Source organism: Mustelus asterias, chromosome 7 (assembly GCF_964213995.1).
Source record: "Mustelus asterias chromosome 7, sMusAst1.hap1.1, whole genome shotgun sequence".
Lineage (NCBI taxonomy): Eukaryota > Metazoa > Chordata > Chondrichthyes > Carcharhiniformes > Triakidae > Mustelus > Mustelus asterias.
Window position 1 is genome coordinate 129,144,250 of NC_135807.1, and position 26,685 is coordinate 129,170,934.

At 45.0% G+C, this 26,685-nt stretch overlaps 1 protein-coding gene across 1 annotated transcript; it reads right to left on the reverse strand.

The window, feature by feature from the left end:
* Positions 1 to 4,023: 4,023 nt before the first annotated feature.
* On the reverse strand, positions 4,024 to 25,904 carry eef1e1 (eukaryotic translation elongation factor 1 epsilon 1). Its single transcript, XM_078216824.1, has 4 exons — positions 25,785 to 25,904; positions 15,815 to 16,015; positions 12,553 to 12,648; positions 4,024 to 5,193 (listed from the first exon to the last, which is right to left on the reverse strand). The coding sequence occupies exons 1-4, from the start codon at positions 25,869 to 25,871 to the stop codon at positions 5,053 to 5,055; spliced, it is 525 nt and encodes a 174-aa protein (XP_078072950.1). The 5' UTR covers positions 25,872 to 25,904; the 3' UTR covers positions 4,024 to 5,052.
* Between the last annotated feature and the right edge of the window lie 781 nt (positions 25,905 to 26,685).

Below are 26,685 nucleotides of genomic sequence, written 5' to 3' on the forward strand. Positions count from 1 at the left end.
TGACCAGGTCCTGGGACAGACCCATGCAGAAGAGCCCCCCAACTTGCCTACCCCTCTAGGAACTAGCTGGTCAAAGGCGAAGCATAGGTGTCTGGTACTGAGAGAAAGGGCCAGATCCGTAACTTGTAATGTCTGGCACCTTGCAGGGGTATTCCAAATATAATGAAGACCAACCCTGTTTAACTAAGGAATGTTTGTTGAAGGTAAAGAGGTTCATTGTTCATCCCTGATATTCCACATTAAAGGTGAAGATGTTCTCCTTTGGGAGTGCTAGTTTGCCAATGAAAACAGAGTTCTGTGCAGCACGGGTTTGAAAAGCAATAGATAATAAGCTGATTTAGCATTAGCACACAGAGGAATCTCACTTCCGGATTATATTTCACTAATCTTTTACAAGTTATTTTCTCCTACTGCTCATTTCACACACTAATCTTCACCAAAGACAGGTTGAAGACTTACTTCACAACTAATGGTGCTTTATAGCTGGGCATAGGAGACAACTCAGGGTGACTGGCCACACAATTTTCTTGTCCTCTTCTTGGGGAAGCGACTGGCCTTTATTCAGTAATTCCTCATCATGGCATGTTTCAGATCAGGGATTCAGCAAGAGGAGACACAGGAGCAGCTCATATCTCCAGACTCAATGGTACATTGAAGACATTTCTTCACCCAAAGAGTGGTGAGCCTGTGGAATTCATTACCACAGGAAGTAGTTGATGCCAAAACATTAAATGTATTCAAGAGGCGGCTGGATATAGCACTTGGGGCGAATGGGATCAAAGGCTATGGGGAGAAAGCAGGATTAGGCTATTGAGTTGGACGATCAGCCATGATCGTGATGAACGGCGGAGCAGGCTCAAAGGGCCAAATGGCCTCCTCCTGCTCCTATCTTCTATGTTACAATGTTGGACCACAGTGTCACCTTGGGAGGTGTATCACAATCGTCAACAAGTCCCGTACCAGATTTTACAATAACATAAGAGATAGGAGCAGTAGGCCTAGGGTCCCCTGTGCCTATCCCACCCTTCAATAAGATCATTGCTGATCTTTTACACCAATGTCAATTTCCTATCCTATCCCTCAGTCTCCAGTTTATAAACCCCTGTCTTGAGTTCATCAACTGAGTCTCTACAGCCCTCTTGCGTAGCGAATTCACAATTCTCTGAGGACTTTCTCCTAAATGACTGACTCCTTATCCTGGACTATGACCCCTAGTTTTAGACTGTTCGGCCAGGGAAGCAGCGTCTCAGTGTCTAGCGGATTAAACCCTTTAAGATTTAATGGACGGGATTTTCTGGCCACGCTCACCCAGAAACCGGAAAATCCCACCCGAGGTCAACGGACCTTGCCATGATCTGCCCCTCGCCCGATACGATTCCCATGATGGGCGGAACAGGAAAACTTATCCCTATATGTTTCAGTCAGATCACCTCCCATTCTTCCAGTGAATACAGGCCTAGTTTACTCAGTCTCTCCTCAGAAGACAACCATCTCATGCCATGAATCAATCTAATGTATATTTGTTGCGTGTCCTCTTAATTCAGGTAAGTTTATCTTTCCTCAAGATTCCAGGTGTGGTTTCATCAAGGCCTTATATAACTGTAGTGAGACTTATTTACCATTATACACCAACTCTCCTGAAATGGAGTAACACACATTTGCCTTCTTAGTTACTATATCTGTATGTTAACATTCTGTGATTCATGCATAGGAATACTCAAATCCCTCTGAGTACCAACAATAACAAGTCTCTTACAAAAAATTTTTTTTTATTCTTCCCATAAAATTGGATTATTTTATACTGCCATCTTCTTATCCAGTCACTTCACTGATCCACAATTAATTACAGCTTCATCATTTCACTCCTAATTGTACATTCATTCTTCCATTTTTCCTTCTGTTTTCAGGCTTTACCATGTGAGGTTTGCAATTTCAGTTTGGATTGTTAGTTACCATGGACCCATGTAACCCTTTATAACATGCTAGTAAGACTAATGCTGAGTTAAGATGGGCTGGTATGTCCAGAGATACTCCAATTATGCTGCCATTGTTGACTATGCTAGTTCTTCATAGAATCTTGCCACATGAATGCTCCCGATGTTGGGGAAGTGCAGAGCTAGGCGTCACAGTCCAAGAATGCCATTCAGGACTGAAATGAGGAAGAACTTCTTCACTCAGAGTTGTGAACCTGTGGAATTCTCCACCACTTAAAGCTGTTGAGGCCAGTTGATTAGATATGTTCAAGAGGGAGCTGGATGTGGCCCTTGTGGCTAAAGGGATCAAGGGGTACGGAGAGAAAGGGGGAGTGGGATACTGAAAGTGCATGATCAACCATGATCATATTGAATGGTGGTGCAGTCTCCAAGGGCCAAATGGCCTTCTCCTGCACCTATTTTCTGTTTAAAAATAGCTTGTGAAAAGCCTTAGGATGTTTTGAGATGTTAAAGGCACTACGTAAATACAATTTGCTGTTCCGTATCGTAATCCACGTGTGTGTTGACCATTCTGCATTGACCAAGAATAGCTTGTGATGGACAACACAATCTTTAAAAAAAAGTCACCATTGACCATTTTCTTACTTAGTAACCAGAAGGTAGCCATTGGTGATGATTGGATGTAAATCATTGCTGCTTATACAGCAGCACTTTTAGCATTGGAATAATGGACTGCATGCAGTCTTTGTAGCAAACACCGATGGAAGTCCTGCCTTGAAGCTGCCTGAAAGAACAGTTGACTCAGCGTCATTTCAGTACAATCCCTGCCTGGTGTCCTCAATGTTTACAGCATAAATCTTGAAGAGATAGAGACCTTAACAGACACTTCTGTGACTGCGGGGTTGTAATTTAATCCCTTCACCCTGCTGGGAGAGTTGACTTTATGACATCTCGTAAACACAGTCAAACCGATGTTGGCAGAGGATGTGGATTGAGAGACACTTGGGTAATGATAACATAACGATGTAATTTTACTATGAATAAAATAATTAAGTGTCATTATCATCCATGGATATAAATTGTCTATGCTAATTGCATCACGCACTTTATGATTCAATTAAATGCTATACAGTTCAAATCCTCACTATCATCCATTTGAAGAGTGCTGTCATTGCAAAAGTGGTTAACAAGGATTTATCAATGGGATAACACAAGTTAAAAGGCATTATGCCACTTGTGCATGTCGCTGTGTGGAAAATGAGGCATCACTTGTTCCTTTCCATTGTAACTTCCTGCTCCGTTAAATAGTTCACATCATGGAGAGACTTCAAAGCATAGATTAGCTCAGTAGGTGGCACTTACGCTTCTTAATCGGCTGTGGGAACACGTCAGGTACAGAAGTTTAATTCAGCTTACAATAGATTTTGCACTGACTAGTGGACTCGGATATTAATGCACTGCAACAGTCGGACTCAGGGATTGCAAATGAACAAATAATTAGCTGGAAAGATGGCCAGTATAGATTCCATCTGAATAGCTTCAGAGCAGAATTAACTGCATGTCACTGCTCCTGATCACTTGTGCATGGGAAGATATTCCCATACTCTGGCTCTTAAGGAAAAACCATTGTTTTAAAAATCAATGCTATTCACTAAATGTCTTGCAATGACCACAATCCCAAGGAAATATCTTGCTCATGGAATGCTTCTACATATTGCACCTGGAATCTCCATATACTGAGGAAACAGAAATTAATGCCCGCTCTGGCCTCCATCTGGGTACCATTGCCAAAGCAGGGAGGCCTCAAAGAGAAGCCCTTCTTCATCATAGCTATGAAGTAACAAGCTCGCAAATGGCTGTTTGACACAGTTGCCCTGCTATTTGTCTCAGACTGTTAACACTTGCTCTCAACTGATAACTCCATCCGTGAAAGAACTACGAGAACATGACGTGGAAAACGGCAAGATTTTTAAATTTAAAGCTTACTTAGCCTCGGTTCTTTCACAGGACAAGACATCAAACCCATCATGAAATGAATTGTGTCAGATTTGTGGCGACTAATGTGACATTCATACACAAGCACCAGATTTGTTCAAATTTATATGATTTATTATCACATACCTTAGAGTATGAATTCCAGACACCCAATAAATATTGACCATTTACTGTAAAACGATCACCGCATAAATTTACTTTGATATTATCCTTTGTAAAACTGTCAAATTATACAATCGCAAGTTAGGGATCTTCACAGTCAAGCTAAGGAACCCTTTAACAAGTTCTTCAGAATTGGCACTTCTTTACCAATATCAAATTAAAAATGATGTAAACAATATACATTTTAAAATAATGTAAAACTATGCAAAACAGGTTGATTCTGGAACTTCTGCATCGCAATTAACAAGAAAACAGAACTGTTAGCTGGTCAAAACATTGAGAGAAGCGAGTTCAACAGCACCCTTCCATTTAGCGCAGCTAGATATAATGTTCCTGAGCAAGTGGTTATTGTAATATCACTGTCCAATTCATCTCCCGCATTAGGTAGAGTAGTTAAAGAACGCTTTAATCACACCTCATCGACATGCACAGAGTGTAACCACATTGTTAACCATCAGCAAGTGGCATTAATTCACCAAAATTGAGTCCAGACCAATTTCCAGCCAGTTATCTTTATCAATGTGAACCGGTTGTTTAGGTAGACTTTTCTAAAACTCCTTTAGTGATTGGATAACACCAAAATGCTCTTTTTAAAATGAATAAGCTTGCTATTTCTAGCCCTATCTAAAATGGAAGGTTCCGCTCAGAAATAAGACTCATGTTAACTTTGCATAACCATTTTTAACATGATTTTAGTAAAACAGACAGCAGAGCTTGTAACATTTGACACTTTTACCTAATGTTGGGAGTTAAATAAGAAAACAAATGGAATTTTAAAAATAATTTGCCGTGCGTTACATTTTCACCGAAAGCAAATGCACCAGGCAGACAAAAGAACAGGACGGCCTGTTCTGCTGTATGCTAGAATCAGCAAATGTGCCCATGTCAACCCTCACTATTTCAATCCTGACAAGCAGATGTTCAGATTCAGCATGACTCATGAAGACTGCATGCAGCTTTCCTAGTGGACGGTAGGATAGAGTCTATTCTTCATGAAGACGACAGCCGCTGTGTGTTGCCGTACTCCGGGATAGTGCTGTATATGGTTGAACCACCGCGACACGTTCACGTATTTCTCTCTCTCTTCGTGGGTTAGTCCAGCCTAGAGGTAAATACATCAGAAGTAGGTAACAGGAGAAGTTGCTTTCGCTAATGAAACATTTTCCATTCTGAATGGGTCAATGGTCAAATGAATATGGTGCATGACTGAATCTCTCAGACTAGGAAATGTCCCAAGTTTGCTGATACATGCTCAATGCTGAATTCATTCACCACAGCTGATGTGGCAGAGGGAACTAAACTGTTCTTGCGTATGCTCAAATCACTTATGTGCTTACACGTCAACCCAAACTATTTCAATCTTTGGAGGTGAGGAAGGAGGGCTGACAAGGAAGACAACAGCTAGGATTTTGGCTCTCAAATATCCAGCGATCCCTGTTAAAAACTGCTCAAGAGAACATGTAATTGCGTTCACCTGCGATGTACTCACAGTTGAACTGCTTGTTAATATTTCCTGCCCAAGTTCTCACAAATGTCAACGGAAACAGAGATAAAAAGGTTGAGTGGATGAAGGAGGAGGAGGAGAAGGTTGGTAGTACTGCGCAGGAAGTACTAGGAAGAGATATTCACGCCTGTAAATGATTAACAGGGCACCTGTGCTGATGATGGATAGACTGTTAACCTCCAAACCACACAGAATTAAATAGACAGTTTAATGTATAACCATTTGCAAAAGATTACACGTCTCACACCTCCAAGAAAGAAGTGGATAGAGGGTCTAAAGGATAGTTAATTTGCACTTCTACCTGGATACAAGGCTGATATGATTCATGTTGCTATGTATATGGCTTTGGGAAGGGAGGAGAGGCCCATAGGAAGCTTTTGTTGGATTGGGTTGCATGCTTTCCTAAAAGATCCTGGAACCTTTCACAGTCTGCAAGTTTAAGAGAAAGTGGGGGTGGGGGGGTGTGTGGAAGCACAGTTGACGCAGCAAGTCTCTGATGTTTGCCAAGCTGGATGCTGGTGGAAACTCACTCGGAGTGAAGAGACCAAGCTCATGAGGGTTTAAATGAAGGTGGAATATTTGCCTCGCTTTGGCTAGAGGGGAGAATTTCTAATTCGTCCCTCCCTGTGAAAGTCAGCCTTGGGATTAGGAGTTACCCAGCTGGGAAAGGAAGTAAGCCTTCAAGAGCGGAGAATCATGTTAGGCTGGTTCTGGGAGAATTAAGTGTTAATTTAAAGGACAGAGTCAAGTATAACTGTGGCAAGGAACTTCTGATTAAAAGTTAACGGGAAACTTTGTGGTTTCGGGTTCAAGTTGCCCATTGAAATGGCGTTCACTCAATGGTGCTTTTAGTCTGTTACAGTAAAAGTCTTAACATTTTAAATCTTGAGAGATTCTTTCAGTGATTCACTGCAAAGCTTGAATTTCTTTTTAAGAGGTTATTGGTCTCTATGGGGATCATAGCAATGCTTTCAAATATATGTAATACAGTGCCATTAATTAAAAGCAATAAAGAGAGCCACTTTTAAGTGTCACAAGGGCATGGACACGATGACACAAGAAATGAGTAGCGCAGAGAGATGCAGAGAATTAATTGCAAGCAGCTCTACGCATGAGTAGATGTATCTCAACTTTAAATAGTGGACTTTGGGTAAAATCATCACCAATAAAGTTGATCCACCAATGCTGCTCTCTACGGCAGACTGGAAGTGTACAAGACCATCTTCATAGCACAGTGTAGAAAGAAATGGGAGTCACTAACATTTGACAAAAATTTCTAAACAATTGTTCTCCACCGCTGCCCTTAAAACAGTGCAGCATAGGATTCCACTATTCACATCATTTAACATCTGTGGCTCTGCAATCTTGCACTAGTGAGGCCACCTAAAATGATTCCAACATTTTGACAGGAATTTTCCCATCCCACCTGCCATGGGAATCGTAGCAAGTGTGGACTATACAAAGATCCGTTGAACTCGGGTGGGATTTTCCAATTTTGAGGTGAGCCCCGGCAAGAAAATCCCACCCTTCATTTTCTCAATACATGAATAACTCCACACCCTGTTTGCTGTATAAATTAAAGAGCTGAGAAATGGAACATTTGTTTCGTGAAGAAAGGTTAAATTAGTTTCTTTCCCAATTTTGACTATATATTCTCTTTATTTTACTTCCTAACCTGTCAACTGCACCCCTCCAACCCCAATTTCTCATTAGTTGAGAAAGTACCAAGAGTTTTAGCTCCAGCAACTGCCATGATGTCAGCATGCGTCACTGGGCCTGATATCCTGCACGAAGATAAGGAAGCTTTGCAATTGGTATTTATTTTGGCGTTGTTTTGAAAAAAGGAACCTGTGTTTTCTGTCCAAGCAATTTTTTGAATTGTGGCTGAAGCTGGAAGTTGCACGCGAGAGGTGGGAGAAGTGCCAAGTGTGATTTTACTGAGCCGTTCAATGACAAACAGAAGAAGTGAATTAGTACAGGTCGAGTATCCTTTGTCAGAAACCCTCGGGGCCGACTGTATTTCAGATAAGTTTGGTTTTTGGATACTGTAGGTGAACTTACATTATGGTATCCTAATCCCCGGGGCTAGCTATAGTCTCAAATAAATTAAATGGGGAAAAAAGATAATAAATATAGGATTACTTGTGATAAGAGAAAATGCAGGAAAATCTTAGCAGGTCTGGCAGCATCTGTAAGGAGAGAAAAGAGCTGACGTTTTGAGTCCAGGTGACCCTTTGTCAAAGCCCGCTTTGACAAAGAGTCACCTGGACTCAAAACGTCAGCTCTTTTCTCTCCTTACAGATGCTGCCAGACTTGCTAAGATTTTCCAGCATTTTCTCTTTTGGTTTCAGATTCCAGTATCCGCAGTATTATTTATTAGCTTTTATTATTTGTGATAAGTTTCTTTTTGACATGTTTACCCCAAAAATCGCAAGTGCAGACAAACAACTAGACTTCCTGTATTAAAGGCCAATGAGATTCAACAAAGTGCAATCTTTGGAAGTGTTTGGTTTACAGATTTACAGATAAAAGACAGATTGTGGCCTGAAGTGAGCAAGATGCTAAAGGCAGAGGATTGTCAGGTGGAGTTCCTGTTCTGAAAATACAGTCAGTGCTTGGACAACTGCATAAGGGATCGTTGGGGTATTAAGGGGCATGGAAGGATTGGAGATAAGAAGAACAGCAGGGGCAAAAGTGTGGAATGCACTATACTGATCAGAACAAAAACTGAGATGAGCACAAAACAGAGAAGCCAGGTCAACCAATGAGCCTTGCAAATGCTGGCTGATTTTCACAGGACATTCTGCCCAGCAGCACAATCCATGCCCAAATGCACCAACCTCAGCAGGGGGACAATGAATGACGACACAAAGTGACAAACCATGGCTGGTCAGAAATATTACAAGTTTTTAAATTTGATGAATTAGGTGGTACTCTTGATGGTTCAGTGGTGTGATTTGCCTTTTATGAGCTGGTTGTGATGAAGCCTGGCTTGTGCTGGCTGATCTGGGCTTTGGCACTGCTGTACACGGTTGCCAGATGTGCAGTTCTAGCAATCGTGCATGGTATGAAATAACAACTGTGATTTGAGACCTGGTTGGACCTATAGTGCGCAGCTAAACAACAAACCACATCTGTTTTATGTCCAGCTCAGCCCCTGCAGACCGAGTCTCGTGCAAGATAGTTCTGAAATGCTGACTGCAAAGCTGTTCATCATTACCAGCTCAGGTATGTGAACGGAGCAGGAAAAGTGCTTCACGGTGGTTGTGAAGAGACCCACACAGAACGAGGCCAGCTGTGATATCCAAAAGATGGCTCAGATTGTATTTCACTGCTGAGACTGTTCAAAAGTGCTTTAATTTGAAATAAAAATAGAAAATGCTGGCCGTACTCAGCATGGCTAGCAACCATCTGTGGAGCTCTCGTCACATGTTTCAGGTCGATGATCTTCTTTCGTATGGCTTCAGAAGCAGAAGCTCTTGTCAGTTTAAATGTCAAGTTGCCTAACCAGTCTAATGCCCCACTGGAGAGCCAGTCTAACTTCAGTCTGTCACCCTCAACTTAACTCGGGCCAGATATTATGTGCTCCATGGTTCAGTTAGGGTTTCTGCAGTTGCAGCAGGTGCAGGTTTGAGGTGCCACTTATACATCAGGCCATGTCCAGTTTGTATTCTGTTGAGGGTTGACCTAATGATCTGGGGGAAATTGAAGTCTTGTCATTGAGATGTTGAGTCGGAGACAATGGGCCTGATTTTACCATTGCGTCGCGCCCGTTTTCAGGTGCGAAAACTTGGTAAAGTCAGGCGTGAGGCGATTAGCACGATTTGCGCCTGCGTCTGCACAGATGCCCACTTTACCAAGGCCCGAAAATGGCTGCGATCCGAACTGCGCCCGAAATGGGCACAACGGCGATTTAAATGCATTTGCATGCATTTAAATTGAATTAATGGGCTGCTTGCCCAACTTTACCAGCATTTCCCCCTTTACCATCGCATTCCCCTGTCCAGATTCGGCGCAAAACAGGACATGCTCGGCAAAGGTCTGTTTCGGGCGCTGCAGCTTCTGAAGAGGTAAGTTCAGAGCTTCCAACGGCGCTCTGACTCAGATTGGCGTTGGTGGCGGGGAGGGAGGGAGGCGGGCCAGATCATTCTCTGGTGGGGAGAGGAGAGCCAGATCGTTCTCTGGTGGTGGGGGGGGGGGGGGGGGGGGGGGGGGGATGGGTCAGATGTATCTCTGGTTGGGGGGGGGGGGGGGAAGAGGCAGGAGGGGACCGCTGCCACTCTGCGGGTGATCGGTGGGTGGGGGCGGGGGTCACAATCGGTCTGGGTAATTGGGAGGGGGGGGGGGGGGCGGTGAGTAATGGGGACGGTTCTGTTGTGGGGGTGGGCCGATGTCTGTGGGGGCCATCGTTCCCGGGTCACTTTATCCGCTTTTTGCGGCCTGGGAGCGATGTGACGGGGGAGCGTTTTTTCAATTTTTCTCTCACTGTGCATGCGCAGTTGCATTTTGGGCGCCCACAGCACGATTCAGACTTGCGATTTTCTTTTTCAGGCTGAGTGCGTATGGGGGCGCCAGAGAGCAGTTTTCCAAGTCAGATCTGAATTGCGCCCAGATTCAGCACTTAGAATCAAAATGGTAAAATCGGGCCCAATGTGTTCATTTGGGAGGCTATTTGCTTCTTTAGCTTTCCTCCAGGTTTTAGCTGTGTTTTGGTATTCTTTTCTAAGTATGTAGGTACACCCACAGTGCTGTTAGGAAGGGAGTTCCAGGATTTTGACCCAGTGACAGTGAAGGAACGACAAAATACTTCCAAGCCAGGACGATCTGTTGCTTGGAGGAGAACTTTCAGGTGGTGGTGTTCCCATGCATCTGCTGCCCTTGTCCTTATAGATGATAGAGGTTGTGGGTGTGGAAGGCGCTATCATAGGAGTCTTGGTGAGTTGCTGCATTGTACCTTGTTGATGCATACTGTTTTCAATGTGCATTGATGGTGGAGGGACTGAATGTTGAAGGTGATGGATGTGGTGTCAATCAAGTGGTCTGCTTGTGTCCTGGTATTGAGCTTCATGAGTGTTGTTGGAGCTGCACTAATCAGTGCTAGTGAAGAGTATTTCATCACACTCCTGACTTGCACCTTGAAGATGGTGACAGGCTTCAAGGAGTCAGGAGGAGAGTTACTTTCCACAGAATTCCCAGCCTCTTACCTACTGCAAGTCCACAAATCCTTGAAGGTGGCAACACAGGTGGAGAAGGTGGTGAAGAAGGCATATGGTATGCTTGCCTTTATAGGACGGGGTATAGAGTATAAAAGCTGGAGTCTGATGATGCAGCTGTATAGAACGCTGGTTAGGCCACATTTGGAGTACTGCGTCCAGTTCTGGTCGCCGCACTACCAGAAGGACGTGGAGGCGTTAGAGAGAGTGCAGAGAAGGTTTACCAGGATGTTGCCTGGTATGGAGGGTCTTAGCTATGAGGAGAGATTGGGTAAACTGGGGTTGTTCTCCCTGGAAAGATGGAGAATGAGGGGAGATCTAATAGAGGTGTACAAGATTATGAAGGGGATAGAGAGGGTGAACGGTGGGAAGCTTTTTCCCAGATCAGAAGTGACGTTCACGAGGGGTCACGGGCTCAAGGTGAGAGGGGCGAAGTATAACTCAGATATTAGAGGGATGTTTTTTACACAGAGGGTGGTGGGGGCCTGGAATGCGCTGCCAAGTAGGGTGGTGGAGGCAGGCACGCTGACATCGTTTAAGACTTACCTGGATAGTCACATGAGCAGCCTGGGAATGGAGGGATACAAACGATTGGTCTAGTTGGACCAAGGAGCGGCACAGGCTTGGAGGGCCGAAGGGCCTGTTTCCTGTACTGTTCTTTGTACTCCTGTAGCCACAGTATTTATAAGGCTGGTCCAGTTCAGTTTTTGGTCACCGGTAATCCTCAGAATGCTGATACTGGGAGGGTAATGCCATTGTCAAGGGGAGATGGTTGGATTCTGTCTTGTTGGAGATGGTCATTGTTTGGCAATTGAGTGGCGCAAATTTTACTTGCTTCTCATCAGCCCTAGCTTAATGTTGTCCAGGTCTCGGGTAGAATCTGAATGGTGTCGGAACATTGTGTTACCATCACCGTACATCCCTACTTTTGACCTTATGATGGAGAAAAATGATTGGCCTCGAACAACAACAATTATCTTTCTTTGTGCTAGGTATGATTCAACCAGTGGAGGGTTTTCCACCTCATTCCCACCGACTCCAGTTTTGCTTCATGCTTGCTCCAAATACTATTTTGATGTCGAGGGCACGCGTGCTCGCCTCTCTCTGCAGTTCAGCTCTTCTGTCTATATTAGAATCAAATCTGCAATGAAGTCAGGAACGGAGTGGCCACCATTTTAATTTGGCAGAGACAAGGATTTCTGAATGTTTTTACTGCATTAAAACTTCAAGTTGTTAAAACATTCAGCATTTACATGAGTTCATAAGGGTTATGGGGGGCAGGCAGACTCAATGGGCTGATTGGCCTCATTTTGTTCCTATTTCTTATGATCCTACGAGGATTTTTAAAAAATCTTTGTATTTTGTTAGACTAATTCAATATACAGTAGTTAAACAGAATTCTTATAATCTTTTACTTGGAGATTACATTAGCGTAAGAGAAAGAAAAAGGAAATAGGGCAAGAAAGGCAATAATGACATGAGAAAAAAGTGTGTGGTTAGAATCTGGACTGCGCTGCCCGAGAGTGTGATGGAGGCAGATTTAATCGTGGTATTTAAGAAGAAATTGGATTATCTGAAAAGGAAGAATAAACAAGCTTATGGGGATAAGGCGGGGGAATTACATTCAGTGATTGCTCTGCCTGAGAGCCAGCACAGGCTCAATGGGCTGAATGGTCTTCTTCTATGCTGTAACCATCCTATGATTTTTAAGAGTCCGTTTTCTAAGGTTCGACAACTCACTCACCACAATTTGATGAAGACCGTTGTACACCATGATATCTGCTAATGTCAAGCTGTTTCCAGCCAGGTATACTTTATCTTCAAGGTAGCAATTGAGTTCCTGCATAAACAAAAATCAAAACATATTTGTGTACAGGGATGTATGTACATAACAATTCCCAACAAATCAAAAGTTATTGTTTTTCAACTTCAGGACATTCCTAGTCACCCAAGCCAGAGATCGCTTACAGCAGCTTGTCACTGGTTTGGCCCGTCTGAGCGACACGTTACATTGACAAAATTAAAGACCATTGTAAGGAACAGATGAAAAAATCTGGGGTTAAAAACTGCTCAGGCAGTAATGTAAATGCATCCAAAAATACAGAATCCCAGTCTACAATTTTCAAGTTTGCTGACGACACCACAATAGTGGGTCGGATCTCAAACAATGACAAGGCAGAGTACAGGAACAAAGAACAAAGAACAGTACAGCACAGGAAACAGGCCCTTCGGCCCTCCAAGCCTGTGCCGCTCCTTGGTCCAACTAGACCAATCGTTTGTATTCCTCCATTCCCAGGAAAGAGATAGAGAATCTGGTGGGCTGGTGTGGTGACAATAATCTCTCCCTCAATGTCAACAAAACGAACGAGATCGTCATCGACTTCAGGAAGCGTAGAGGAGAACATGCCCCTGTCTACATAAACAGGGACTAAGTGGAAAGGGTCGAGAGCTTCAAGTTTTTAAGTGCCCAGATCATCAACGTGTCCTGGTCCCCCCCATGCCGACACTATAGTTAAGAAAGCCCACCAATGCCTCTACTTTCTCAGAAGACTAAGGAAATTTGGCATGTCAGCTACAACTCTCACCAACTTTTACAGATGCACCATAGAAAGCATTCTCTCTGGCTGTATCACAGCTTGGTATGGCTCCTGCTCTGTCCAAGACTGCAAGAAACTACAAAAGGTTGTGAATGTAGCCCAATCCATCACGCAAATCAGCCTCCCATCCATTGACACTGTCTACGCTTCCCGTTGCCTCGGCAAAGTAACCAGGATAATTAAGGACCCCACACACCCCGGACATTCTATCTTCACCTTCCTCCGTCGGGAGAAAGATACAAAAGTCTGAGATCACGTACCAACCAACTCAAGAACAGCTTCTTCCCTGCTGCTGTCAGACTTTTGAATGGACCTACCTTGCACTAAGTTGATCTTTCTCTACACCCTCGCTATGACTGTTAACACTACATTCTGCACTCTCTCCTTTCCTTCTCTATGAACGGTATGCTTTTTCACTGCATGTTAATACATGTGACAATAATAAATAAAATCAAAAATATCAGGTCTGTATTGGTGGTGCTTCTGCTACTCTGAATATAGACTACAAAATAGCACAGCAGTTCCCCCAACAGGCCCTTAACAGTATAACAACCATGACATTCACAACAGCAAGTGAAAATTTAATAGTTGCATAGGCCTTAAATGTCAACTTAAATACTGAGAATTGTTATGGATGAATATAGAATAATCCACATTCTTAAGTTATTTTATTTGAAAAACGTCATTCAGAAAGTTACCCTGAATATTTAATTGAATTTAATTAGCAGCTATGAAATGAATCAGATGGCAAAACAGAGGCTGTTTAAGTAGGCTTACATTAACACTGCAATGAAGTTACTGTGAAAATCCCCTAGTCGCCACACTTTGGCACCTGTTCGGGTACACTGAGGGAGAATTTAGTCAATGCACCTAACCAGCACGTCTTTCGGACTGTGGGAGGAAACAGGAGCACCTGGTGAAAACCCATGCAGACATGGGGAGAATGTGCAGACTCCACACAGACAGTGACCCAAGCTGGGAATCGAACCCGGGTCCCTGGTGCTATGCTAACCACTGTGCTGCCCGATGGAAGACCACTCAAAATATACATGGCAGTGTTTGTTTCCGATTTAGTTTTTGGATCTGTTTGCGTTGCTACTGGATACTTTTGAAACGCCTACAGCAGGATGAATGTGCTAGACTTTTGTGCATATTAGTTGACAACCATTCAAATATAGTCCACTCTTGATAATTAGAGAATTAACACTCAACATGGGTGATAGTGCTTTAAGGGTTTTTGGGTGTTGGTGAAAAGCAATTACAAGTACAAGTTCTCTCTATTTTCTGTGCTTTGTTCAGGACAAATGAGGAAATGTTGAACTTCTTCCCCACCCCCATTTTCAAAAAGATCTGATGGGCAGAAAAAAAAATTAGGCAGTGTTCAAAACTTCACTCCTGAACATCACGCCTGTCCAGGTAAGACAAGCTTAAAAGTTTGTATTCTTTCTCAGAATAGTTCTGCTAAATTGTTCAATTACATAGTAATCCTGTTACAGCAGGTAGGCTGAGGTCACCTCAGTAACACGCACAAACACAGATTTAATTACTTAGAATAGCTCCTGTCAAATTCCAGCAGTAAAAGTGCTTTCTCAACCTCTGCCCCTGTACCTCCACGTTGAAATGTGCTCAGCCACGAACAAAGTATAACAAAAGAAAAGCTCTTTCGCAAAGTAGGAAACATTTGTCTGAATGGCAGTTAAATGCAAGCTCCTTATTTAGGAGTTATCTGGTCTCACTGCAAAGGCCCAAGTTATCTGTGCTTCCTCAGTTAAAACTATGGAGCAATGGGCCATTTAGAAAGTTCTGAGTTGTCACTGCAACATTCAGCCCATATAACGTCACTAGCAAAATAAAACACAGCTTTTCTTCTGCATAGGAATGGATTAAATAACTCTCAACATGCAGATGATGGGATGCGCTGTCCATTATTGGGGTATTCATTAAAAGTGATCACATTGCATTTTCGCCAATGTCTACTTTTGAAAGGTCACAATTCTAACAAGTCTGTTGCAAAGCCGGTCATACAGCATTGTGGTGCACAGTCTGCTGCTCCCAAAAGAAAAAAGAAATCACATTATTCTTAGTTTAAAAACTCTCAAAAGACAGCACAGTATTTTGTCTGATTTAACCCCAAGTTTAGGAGTCAAGCTGAATTATGGTTCATAGACAAAACCGAGTAAAGGTTGCCAATATGGAAGGCTGTGCGAGGAAGAGGAATTAGTGAAATTCAGACCATATCTTTTCATTGGCTATGAACTCAGTCAGATCTTGGGTAGATCATTTGACCCATTGGGCACAAAGGATCTGTGGCTCAGGCAGTCCGATAAGGCAGAGTGCCGTACAAATTAAAAATAAACCGTAGAGATATCCCATTTACAGCAAGCTCATCAGAAATGAAGTTAACCTTACCTTTAAAACCATTCTAGTATCCTCTTGACTATTACACCTGTCTATTTGAGTGATTCTATATTCGAGCCATTGCTGAACTATAGCACTCTTCTCTGCCGTACTTCCCAAGAGTGCATCTTTTTTGGCCACTTTTACAAGATGAGATGCGATTGTAGTCAGTCCCACTAAACCAGGTCCGTTATTAGTCTGTAGCACAGGGACCTGCAAAGTTAGAAAGAACAGGTAATGAAGGATCTTCCTACCGAGCAATAATATAACAACCATTTAGAAATGAAAGTCAAAAGGCAGGTTTAGAGTCAAGCAGAGCACTGCATACAATGTCTCTAGACAATGACAGCTGATATAGAGATCAGGTGGATAATTTATAGTGAAAAGATCAAACCAATCTTTTAGGAATAGCTGCCTGATGAACCACACAGGACTTTGCATTTAATACATTCGTTGGTGCCACTAGGGTTTATTGACCACCTTCATATCAATATACTGCAGGGAAAACAAAAATTAGGTTCAAGACGATGGAGCTTCTTTCTCTTACATCTGGAACCATTTGCTTTTCTTTAATTTGGGGGGGGGGGGGGGGGGGGGTGGAATAAAGAAAGGAATGGTTTAATAATAATGCATCACCTCAAACTTCTCAATCCATCAATATTTCACCCAAGGAAAGACAAACGCTGTGATTGGATTATTGGGCTTCTTCTTTAAAAAGCAGTTCAAGTGGAAACTTTACATGGCTGAGATTGTTTTTCTTAAACCCGAGAGACAGCACTGATTCAGTAAACAAACTATGCATCATGACTGACTTGATTCTTCACTCTTAATCATTATCAGTGCTTACTGGAGAACTAATATAAAACTATAATCATTCTTAAATAGCATTTAGTACTGCAGGAGTTTCAGATTATCATTTAAATTAGAAGATAACAGTTCACAAATGACCTACACAAAGCATCAACCATTTTACAACAATGTGCCCTTCAGATGTAATTGGACAGAATACAGAATTATAAATTTGAATGTTGGTGGAAGTGTGTGAGATAGGGAGGAGATGGAGAGAGACAAACGGAGATGGTTACTGGGAAACAGATGCTTTATTTTTCTTCTTGTTCTTTAAGGTTAAGTTTATTTATTAGTGTCACAAGTAGGCTTACATTAACACTGCAATGAAGTTACTGTGAAATTCCCTTAGTCGCCACATTCCGGCACCTATTCGGGTACATTGAGGGAGAATTTAGCATGGCCAGTCCACCTAACCAGCACATCTTTCAGACTGTGGGAGGAAACTGGAGCACCCAGAAGAAACCCATGCAGACACGGGGCGACTCTGCACAGACAGCGACCCAAGCTAGGATTCGAACCTGGGTCCCTTGCGCTGTGAGGCAGCATTGCTAACCATTGTGCCACGTACAACCATTTGAGTAGCATCGCAACATAAGAAATAATTAACAGCACGTAAAAGGGATGTTGCCACATTTCTCTTGGATGGGGTTCAGATAGGCTTAGTGTTTGGCAAAAGGGAAAAAACACACCAGAGAAACATTGCAAAGTCTTCAGGTTAGACACAGAGGTCTGTGGTACAACAGGTGCTGTCGGCATCCACTGATATAACTATTGGAATACACTTCTCTCATTCTTCTTCACAATGAAAAAGCTAGTACATGAATCAAGAACTCTGCTGCTTTCAAACCTAATTTTTTTATTCATTCATGGGACACGGGCATCGCTGGTTGGTCAGCATTCATTGCCCATCCCTAGCTGTTCCAAGGGCAGTTGACAGGTAACCACATTGCTGTGGATCTGGAGTCACATGTAGGCCAGATCAGACCTAAAGACTTAAAGCTCTCGACCATTGGGATAGATTGCTAGTGATCGGAGTGAATAAATTAGTGAAACCTCCAGCAGAGAATTGGCCTCATAAGTACTGTGTTGCTTTTGTAGATCCTTAAATTTCCCAGAGTCCACTATCACACCATTTGCCAGCAGGCCACAATGGAGAGAATTCAAACGTATTGATGAAATCAGTTTCACTCTTTATTGAGTGTGGCTATTTATTCAGTCTGTGAGTGAAAAAGCACCTTGCTGCAAATCAGACTAAGGACCTGACAGGGTAAACACACGGAGGGAGTCTAATGATGAAATCCACCCACTGACCACAACCCAATAGCTTTAATTCAAAGTTTCTCACTAATGTTCTGGACAACTCTTGTAGACCCTTGTGAATTATTCATGCTGCTGGCCCTCTCCACGTCCTTTCATCAATCGCTCAGTCACACCAGACATATGTAAAAATGAGGTGTCAACCAGATGAAGCTACAACGCAGGACTACTTGCGTGCCAAACAGCAGAAACAGCATGCAATAAACAAAAGCTAAGCAATCCACGAACAACAGATCAGATCTAAGCTCGCCAGTCCTGCCACATCCAGTCGTGAATGGTAGTGGACAATTAAGCAAGAGGAGGAGGAGGAGGAGGCCCCACAAACATCCCTATCCTTATAAACGGGGGGAGCCAGCCACATCAGTGCAAAAGCAAGCCTAAATATTTGCAATTATCTTCAGCCAGAATTGCTGAGTGGATGATGCAACTCGGCCTCCTCCTCATATCCCCAGCATCACAGATGTCAGTTTTCAGCCACTAGATTCTGCAGGCAATGGGCCCTGACAACATTCCAGGAATAGTACTGAAGATTTGTGCTGCAGAACTAGCCACACCCACAGCCAAGTTGTTTCAATACAGCTACAACACTGACAATGTGGAAAATTGCCCAGGTATAACCTGAACGCACAAAGCTGGTCAAATCCAACCTGACTGGTTTCCACACCACCAGTCGACTCTCGATCAACAACAAAGTGGTGATCGACAGATCTATCAAGTGGCGCTTACACAGCAATAACCCACTCAGTGACACCTAGTCTGAATTTCACCAGGGCCACTTGAACTCCTGCCCTCATACAGCCTTAGCCCAGGCAGGGACAAAAAACCTGAACTTGAGAGGAGAGGCGAGAGTGGTTGCCCTTGACATCAAGGCACGTTTGACCAAGCATGGCATCAAGGAACCCTAGCAAAAATGAAGTCAATGGGAATCAGGGAAAACTCTCCACAAGTTGTTGGAGGCCAGTCATCTCAGTTCCAGGACATCACTAGAGGAGTTCCTTAGGGTAATGTCCAAGGCCCAACCATCTTCAGCTGCTTCATCAATGACCTGACCCCATCATAGGATCGGAAGTGCAGATGTTTGCTGGTGATTGCATAATGTTCAGCACCATTTGCAACTCTCAAATACTAAAGCAGTCCATGTGGATACGCACCAAGACCTGGACAATATTCACTGATAAATGGCAAATAACATTCACGTCACACAGTGCCAGGCAATGGCCAACTTCAATGCAAGGGAATCCAACCATCTCTACCTCTCCTGTTAACATTCATTGGCATTGCCATCACTGAATAAATACTCCACTACCAACATCCCGGGGTTTGCAACTGACCAGAAACAGAACTGGACCGACCATATAAATACCACAACGAACACTGCAAGGTCAGAATAGAGACTGGCAATTCTGAGCTAAGTACTTCTCTGCTGGACTCCCCGAAGCCTGTCTCCCTTGTGCAAAGCAAAAGGGGAATGAGATGTCCAAAGATGTGCGGGTTACGTTGATTGGCCATGCTAAAAAAAAAATTGCCCTTAGTGTCCTGGGATGCATAGGTTAGAGGGATTAGTGGGTAAATATATGGGGGTAGGGCCTGGGTGGGATTGTGGTCGGTGCAGACTCGATGGGCCGAATGGCCTCTTTCTGTACTGTAGGGTTTCTATGATTCTATGAGATGGAATACCCTTTGATATTCTTTCCAGGGTTGTGGGTTATTACTGACAAGTCCAGCATTTGATGCTCATCCATAATTGTCCTCGAGAATAGTTAAGAGTCAACCACATTGTTTGTCATGTTGGCTGTACCAGGTAAGGACGGCAGATTTCCTCCGCAAAAGGACATGTGATGAGATGCAGTTTTACAACAATCGACGATAGCTTCATGGTCACCATTACTGAGATTCACTTTCCATCTCAGGTTCAATTAGATTGAAATTCCACCAGCTGTTGTGGTGGGATTTGAATCAATGTCCCCCAGAGCTTCAGCCTGTATCGCTGGATCACTAGTGTATGACTTAAACACTAGGCTACCATCTCCCCAAACTCTCCATTGCCTTAATTAGTGCTGCTCCAGCAACACAAGAAACTCTACACCATTCAGGACAAAGCCGACTACATGATCAGCACCCTATCTACCACCTTAAACATTCACACCCTCCGCCACTGACGCACGGTAGCAGCGGTGTTACTAAATACAAAAATGCACTGCAGCAACTCACCATGATGCCTATGACAGCCCTTCCAAAATAAGGGCAATGGCAGCAGATACTCAGGAACGCCAACAGCTGCAAGTTCTCCTTCAAGTCACACACTATCCTGACTTGGAACAATATCAGTCCAACACCAGCATCTCCACATCTTGGAACAATATCACCATTCTTTCACTGTCACTGGGTCAAAATCCTGGAACTCCCTCCCAAACAGCACTGTGGGTGTGCCTATACCTCGGGGACTGCAGTGGTTCAAGGCGAGGGCTCACCCACCACCAGCTTCAAGGGCAATTAGGGATGGCTAAATGCTGGTCCAGTGAGCAATGGCCGCACCCCATGAAAGAATAAAAAAAACACTCAAAAGAACCTAGCTCCAGTTTAAACATTCGTCTTTAACGTCTAATTTGCTTAACATTGCTTTGCTTAAAGTTGTATTTTTGAGGAAAGTAACTAGGGTGTTAAGTGAGGATTTGCAATGTTTTATATTCCATTAATTATAGACATCATATGTATTTCAATAACAAATCTTTCAGAGGTTAGGCACTTAAAACTTAAACTGTGTGATTTCTTTACACAAAACTCGATTACACTGGAAAACCTCATTGATCATTAGATTGCAAGGATGAAACATTAGGAAAGATGGGAACTTCCAATTAAGTATCAATTATAAAACAGACACTGGAACCATGGCATTACTTTAACTGTTTACAGACAGCACAAAAAGGATGGGAAGTCGGTGGGCGGGCGGGGTGCAGTGAAGTACAATTTGTTCAGCATATATCATGTACAAAAACATGAACCCACTCATTCAAATGGTCAAATCTTTACCTATATATACCCACCCCACAACATCAAATCACCTTTGCCACTATGGTGGTTTCACAAGACATGGGGACCTTTTGCGTGCAGTGACAGCCAAGTCCTGGAAGGCCAGAGAGGGATTTGAATATACAAACCAGGAGTTGATGATTCAGCCCTTTTAATCCGCTCGACCATTCAATGAAATCATGGCTGACCTTTTATTTCAACACCATTTCCCTGCACTATCCCCATATCCCTTGATGTTTTTACTAACTAGAAATCTATCGATATCTGTCTTGAACATACTCAAAAGACTGAGGCTCCACAGTCCTCTGGTGCAGAGAATTCCAGAGATTCACCACCCTCTGACTGAAGAAATCCCTCCTCATCTCAGTCCTAGATTACCTGCTCCTTATTCTGAGACTGAATGCCCTGCTTCTAGACGTCCGCCCCCCACCCTGACCCCAAGGCAGGGGAAACATCCTTCCTGCATCTACACTGTTGAGGTAACTTCACATTCTTCTGCACACCAGAGAATAAGGCCCAGTTTATTCAGTTATTCCTCAGAGGACAATCCCTCCACCCCAGCAATTATTTTGGTGAACCTTTCATGCACTTCCTTTATGGGAAATATATCTTTCCTCAGATAAGACCACCAAAACAGCATACAATACTTCAGATGCAGTCTCGGGACCACAGGAAAACATGCTCTGGCTAGGTACAACTGGTTTGCTGCATTCAATGACAGAAGAAATGCTTTTGGATGAGGATTTTAATACCATGTGGGGAAATAAATTCTTTAAGGAATGGCGCCAATCCCTTCTCAGCACATTTCTTTTTAATTGGATAATCTGCATGTGGGAATCATTTGCAGGTTACTGGGCAATCACAGTCTTTTTAATTGTGTGGAAGGAATAATAAACTCCTTTGAGAAGTTGCAAGACAACTGTCTGAGTTTAGCTGCTCAAACTTTATTCTTAATTGAAGAGTACCCAAATTAAATACAGCCTTGAAATAATCTCAGAAAAGATTGGGTTTTTTTGTTTAATTTAAATTTTAAGTGCTGGCAACTCCTTCCATGCACTAAAATAACATTGTACAGTTTAAAAATATATATTCTTGGGATGTGGGCGTCGCTGACTGGGCCATCACTTATTGCCTATCCCTAATTGCTGTTGAACTGGGTGGCTCACTAGTCCATTTCAGAAGGCATTTACGAGTCGACCACATGTCTGTGGGTCTACTGTCATCTGCAAGCAGCAGAGTGAACTGAAGAGAAGCGGAGCGAGCGAGTGAGCCTGTCTGTCTGTCGCTGGGTGGGCTAGCATTTACTGCCCATCTCTGAGGGCATTTAAGGGTCAACCACATTGCTGTGGCGCTGGAGTCACATGTAGGCCAGACCAAGTAAGGATGACAGATTTCCTTCCCTGAAGGACATTAGTGAACCAGATGGGGTTTTATGACAATTGTTTCATGGTCATCATTAGACTTTTAATTCCAGATTTTTTTCTGAAATTGAATTTCACCATCTGCCGTGGTGGGATTCAAACCCGGGTCTCCAGACCATTACCCTGGTTCTCTGGATTACTGGTCCGGTGACAATACCACTATACCACCGCCTTCCCCACAGCGTAGCCTGTCTTTCACTCGACTTGGTTCCGAAGGTTGGCTGCACCACTAACAATTGTTCTCCACTGATTACTATCCTTGGCTGCCCTCACTGCCAGTCCCACAGAGGGGCCAGTGAGCATTCTGGAGATTTATCACATCTGAATATGAACACCAATTATCTCACACGTTTTATGCCAATGTGAGGTGCAAAGGTAATTATTATTGGAGGAAACGGCTACCCTGAAAATAATAGTTTCCATCAGACCTCCCATTCCCACATGGGTAGCACAGGGGTTAGCACTGCTGCCTCAGTGCCAGGGATGCAGGTTCAATTCCGGCCTTGGGTAACTGTCTGTGTTTTTCTCTTTACATACCTATAGAAACTTTTACAGTCAGTTTTTATGTTCTCCGCTAGCTTACTTTCATACTCTATTTTCTCCTTCTTAATTAATTCCTTGGTCCTCCTTTGCTGAATTTTAAACTGCTCCCAATCCTCAGGTCTATTGCTTTTTCTTGCCAATTTGTATTCTTCTTTTAATCTGATACACTCTCTAATTTCCCTTGCGAGCCATGGTTTGGCCACAGTTCCCTTTCCACTCTTGCACCAAATAGGAATAAACAACTTTTGGAGTTCACCTCTTCGTCTCTTGAATGCCTGCCATGTCTTTCCTTTCAGTAATGTTTCCCAGTCCATCATTGCCAACTCTTGCCGCATACCATCATAGTTACCTTAATTGAGAATCAGGACCCTGGTTTCAGAATCAATCACCTCACTATTCACCTTGATAAAGATTTCTATCATATTATGGTCACCTTTTATATTCACTTGAAAGAATAGGCAGGGACTAGGTTTGACATCTCATCTGGCAGGGTGGCACAGCAGTTAGCACTGCTGCCCTCTTTTTAGGTCAAACCAAACCAAGTAAACAAACTCAGATTAAATCAGGACAAAGTAAAAGGGGCAGCTCCCCAAAAAGGAGGGGGAACAGCCCGAACAGAAATCAAAGTACAAAGGAAACTTAAAAACATCAAATTAAAATGTGATTATTGGGGTCAATGATGCACCCCAACCCCTGCGGTGCCCAGCGGGCGCGGAAAGCGTCAACCTCGCCCGTGGACACCGCATGCTCCCTCTCCAGGGACACCTGGCCGCGAACGTAGCCGCGGTAGAGGGGAAGACAGTCAGGATGGACGGCCCCCTCGATCGCCCGCAGCCTGGACCGGTAAATGGCACGTTTCGCTAGGCCCAGGAGCAGGTTCACGAGGAGGTCGCCATCCCGACCCTCCCCTCTCCGCACCGGGTGTCCGTAGATCAGGAGCGTGGGACTGAAGTGCAGACAAAACATCAACAAAAGGTTCTTCAGGAAAACATAAAGGGAGTGCAGCCTAAGACACACAACAAAGACATGGTCCACGGACTCCACAAGGCCGCAGAAAGGGCAGTCTTCGGAGCCCGTGAACCAGTGAACCCTACGGTTGTGCGGAACTGCTGCATGCATCACCCTCCACCCCAGGTCTCCGACGTAATTGGGGGAGGTCCCTCCGTAGAGGGACCTCCAGCGGGGACCTCCGCCGCCCGGCGGCAACAAGGCCCGCCAAGGTGTATCCGGGCGACAGGCGAGGAGGCAGTGATGGAAGGTGTGCAGCAGCAGCCCGCACAGGAAACGCCTCCGCGCGGTAGAAAAAGGCACGGAGGGCATTTCCGCGAGGCGGCTCAGGCTGTGGGGTACCTCACCCAGGGGAGGGGGCTGAGGCTTTGGGCCAATGTGGAATTCCGCCCGAACAGGGGAACGCTCGGGCGGGATCCCACCGCACGCCTGCGCCGTCTCAAGTTTGCGTGCAGTTTCGGGGCCGAGCACGACCGTCCTAAGGTCTAGGATGGCTTTGGCCGCGCGCCAGACGGACGTCCCCGCGCGCTCAGCCAGCACGCGGGGACTCATCCAGCCCGCTCCTCCGCCATCGAGCACGTCCCCGATTCTGGTCACCCCGGCGTCCACAGCCCTCCTCTCCGCCAGCCACCTGAAGTTATACGGCTGGAGGAGCGGATTCCTGAGCACGAGAGCCGCTACTCCTGACGGGGGAGAGCTGCGTCGCGAGGCGACCTTGTTCCAGACAGTGAGGAGGTCCTGGTAAAAGACGGGCAACTCCTGCAGGGCGGTCGGAACACGCCCCACTTCGATATGCAGGAGCTGCACATCATAATTGAGGCCGTGCCACTGGCGGAAGAAATACGTCGCCATGGCACACCACTGTGGAGGGGGCTCAACGTAAAGGTACCTCTGCAGGGCCTGGAGACGGAAGGTCGCTATCTGAGTGCGGAGGCACACCAGACCTTGTCCGCCCTCCTCAAGCGGGAGATACAGGACCGCAGCAGGGACCCAGTCGATTGCCCCAGAAGAACCGCACGAGGGTTCTCTGGATATCGGTGACAAAGCCAGGGGGAGGGGTCAAAGGGACCAGCCGGTACCACAGCATGGAGGCGACCAGCTGGTTTATGACGAGAACTCGCGCCCTGTAGGACAGCACTCAGAGCAGTCCTGTCCAGCGACCCAGGCGGGCGGAGACTTTGGAAACTGCTGCCTCACAGCACCAGGGACACGGGTTCAATTCCCGGCTTGAGTCACTGTCTGCGTGGAGTCTGCAGGTTCTCCTCGTGTCTGCGTGGGTTTCCTCCGGGTGCTCCGGTTTCCTCCCACAGTCTGAAAGATGTGCTGGTTAGGGTGTATTGGTAATGATAAATGTACACGATTACAGGGATTGGGCCTGGGTAAGTCACTCTGTCAGAGTCAGTGTCGACTCAATGGGCCAAATGGTCTCCTTCTGCACTGCAGGAATTCTATGTCTATGTCTGACGGCTGAGGGAGATGGTTTCTAATAAAAGGGATATAGGGATCTGAGGAACAGGTACAGATGTAGCTTTGAGGCCAGGGAGAGATCTGATTGCATGGCTCGAGGTCAGTGGTCAGCAGACTCGAGGGGCTGAATTTGCCGACTTCTGCTTCTAATTCCTATGTTCCCCAGGCTGTTGCAGCGGGATTCCCGCTCGAGCCTCTGAGGGGGCGTAAACCCCGCCTGATTTTCCCCTCCATGGACACCATGAGCTGGAACCCGCCTCCAAATTCAGATGGTTTCCCGGACGGCTGGACTCCCTCTTGCCTCCCTCCCTTCACACACAAGGCGCCTCCCCAGGTTGCTCTCTCACCGCGCTGTCGCTCTGGCTCGACCCCAGCTTGCTCCGGCTCTGCAGCCCCAGCGTTTTCTCCAACGACCGCAGCTCCAGCGCAGCCATCTTGCCGCTCCGCTCGTAGAGAGAGAGAGCCGCTCCCATTGGCTCGCTGCTCTCCGCCCACCGGCATCTAACAGCGCCCATGATTGGCTGCCTGTCCGGAATTAGCCCCGCCCCTCCATCCATTCACCGCCCCCTTGCCCCGCCTCCGGCCCCGCCCCTCCCCTGGCCCCGCCTCTTGCTCCAGCTCCGGCGCCCAGCGCACCCACACCGCCGCCAGTGGCCAGAGCTGGAACTGCGGCCACCCAATTGCTGTATTGCTGATCTTTAATTAACCCAGCCACAGAATCACAAGACCATAAGACATAGGAGCGGAAGTAAGGCCATTCGGCCCATCGAGTCCACTCCACCATTCAATCATGGTTGATTTCAACTCCATTTACCCACTCTCTCCCCATAGCCCTTAATTCCTCGAGAAATCAAGAATTTATCAATTTCTGTCTTGAAGACGCTTAACGTCTCGGCCTCCACAGCCCTCTGTGGCAATGAATTCCACAGACCTACCACTCTCTGGCTGAAGAAATTTCTCCTCATCTCTGTTCTAAAGTGACTCCCTTTTATTCTAAGGCTGTGCCCCCGCGTCCTAGTCTCCCCTGCTAATGGAAACAACTTCCCTACGTCCATCCTATCTAAGCCGTTCATTATCTTGTAAGTTTCTATTAGATCTCCCCTCAACCTCCTAAACTCCAATGAATACAATCCCACAATCCTCAGACATTCATCGTATGTCAGGCCTACCATTCCCGGGATCATCCGTGTGAATCTCCGCTGGACCCGCTCCAGTGCCAGTATGTCCTTCCTGAGGTGTGGGGCCCAA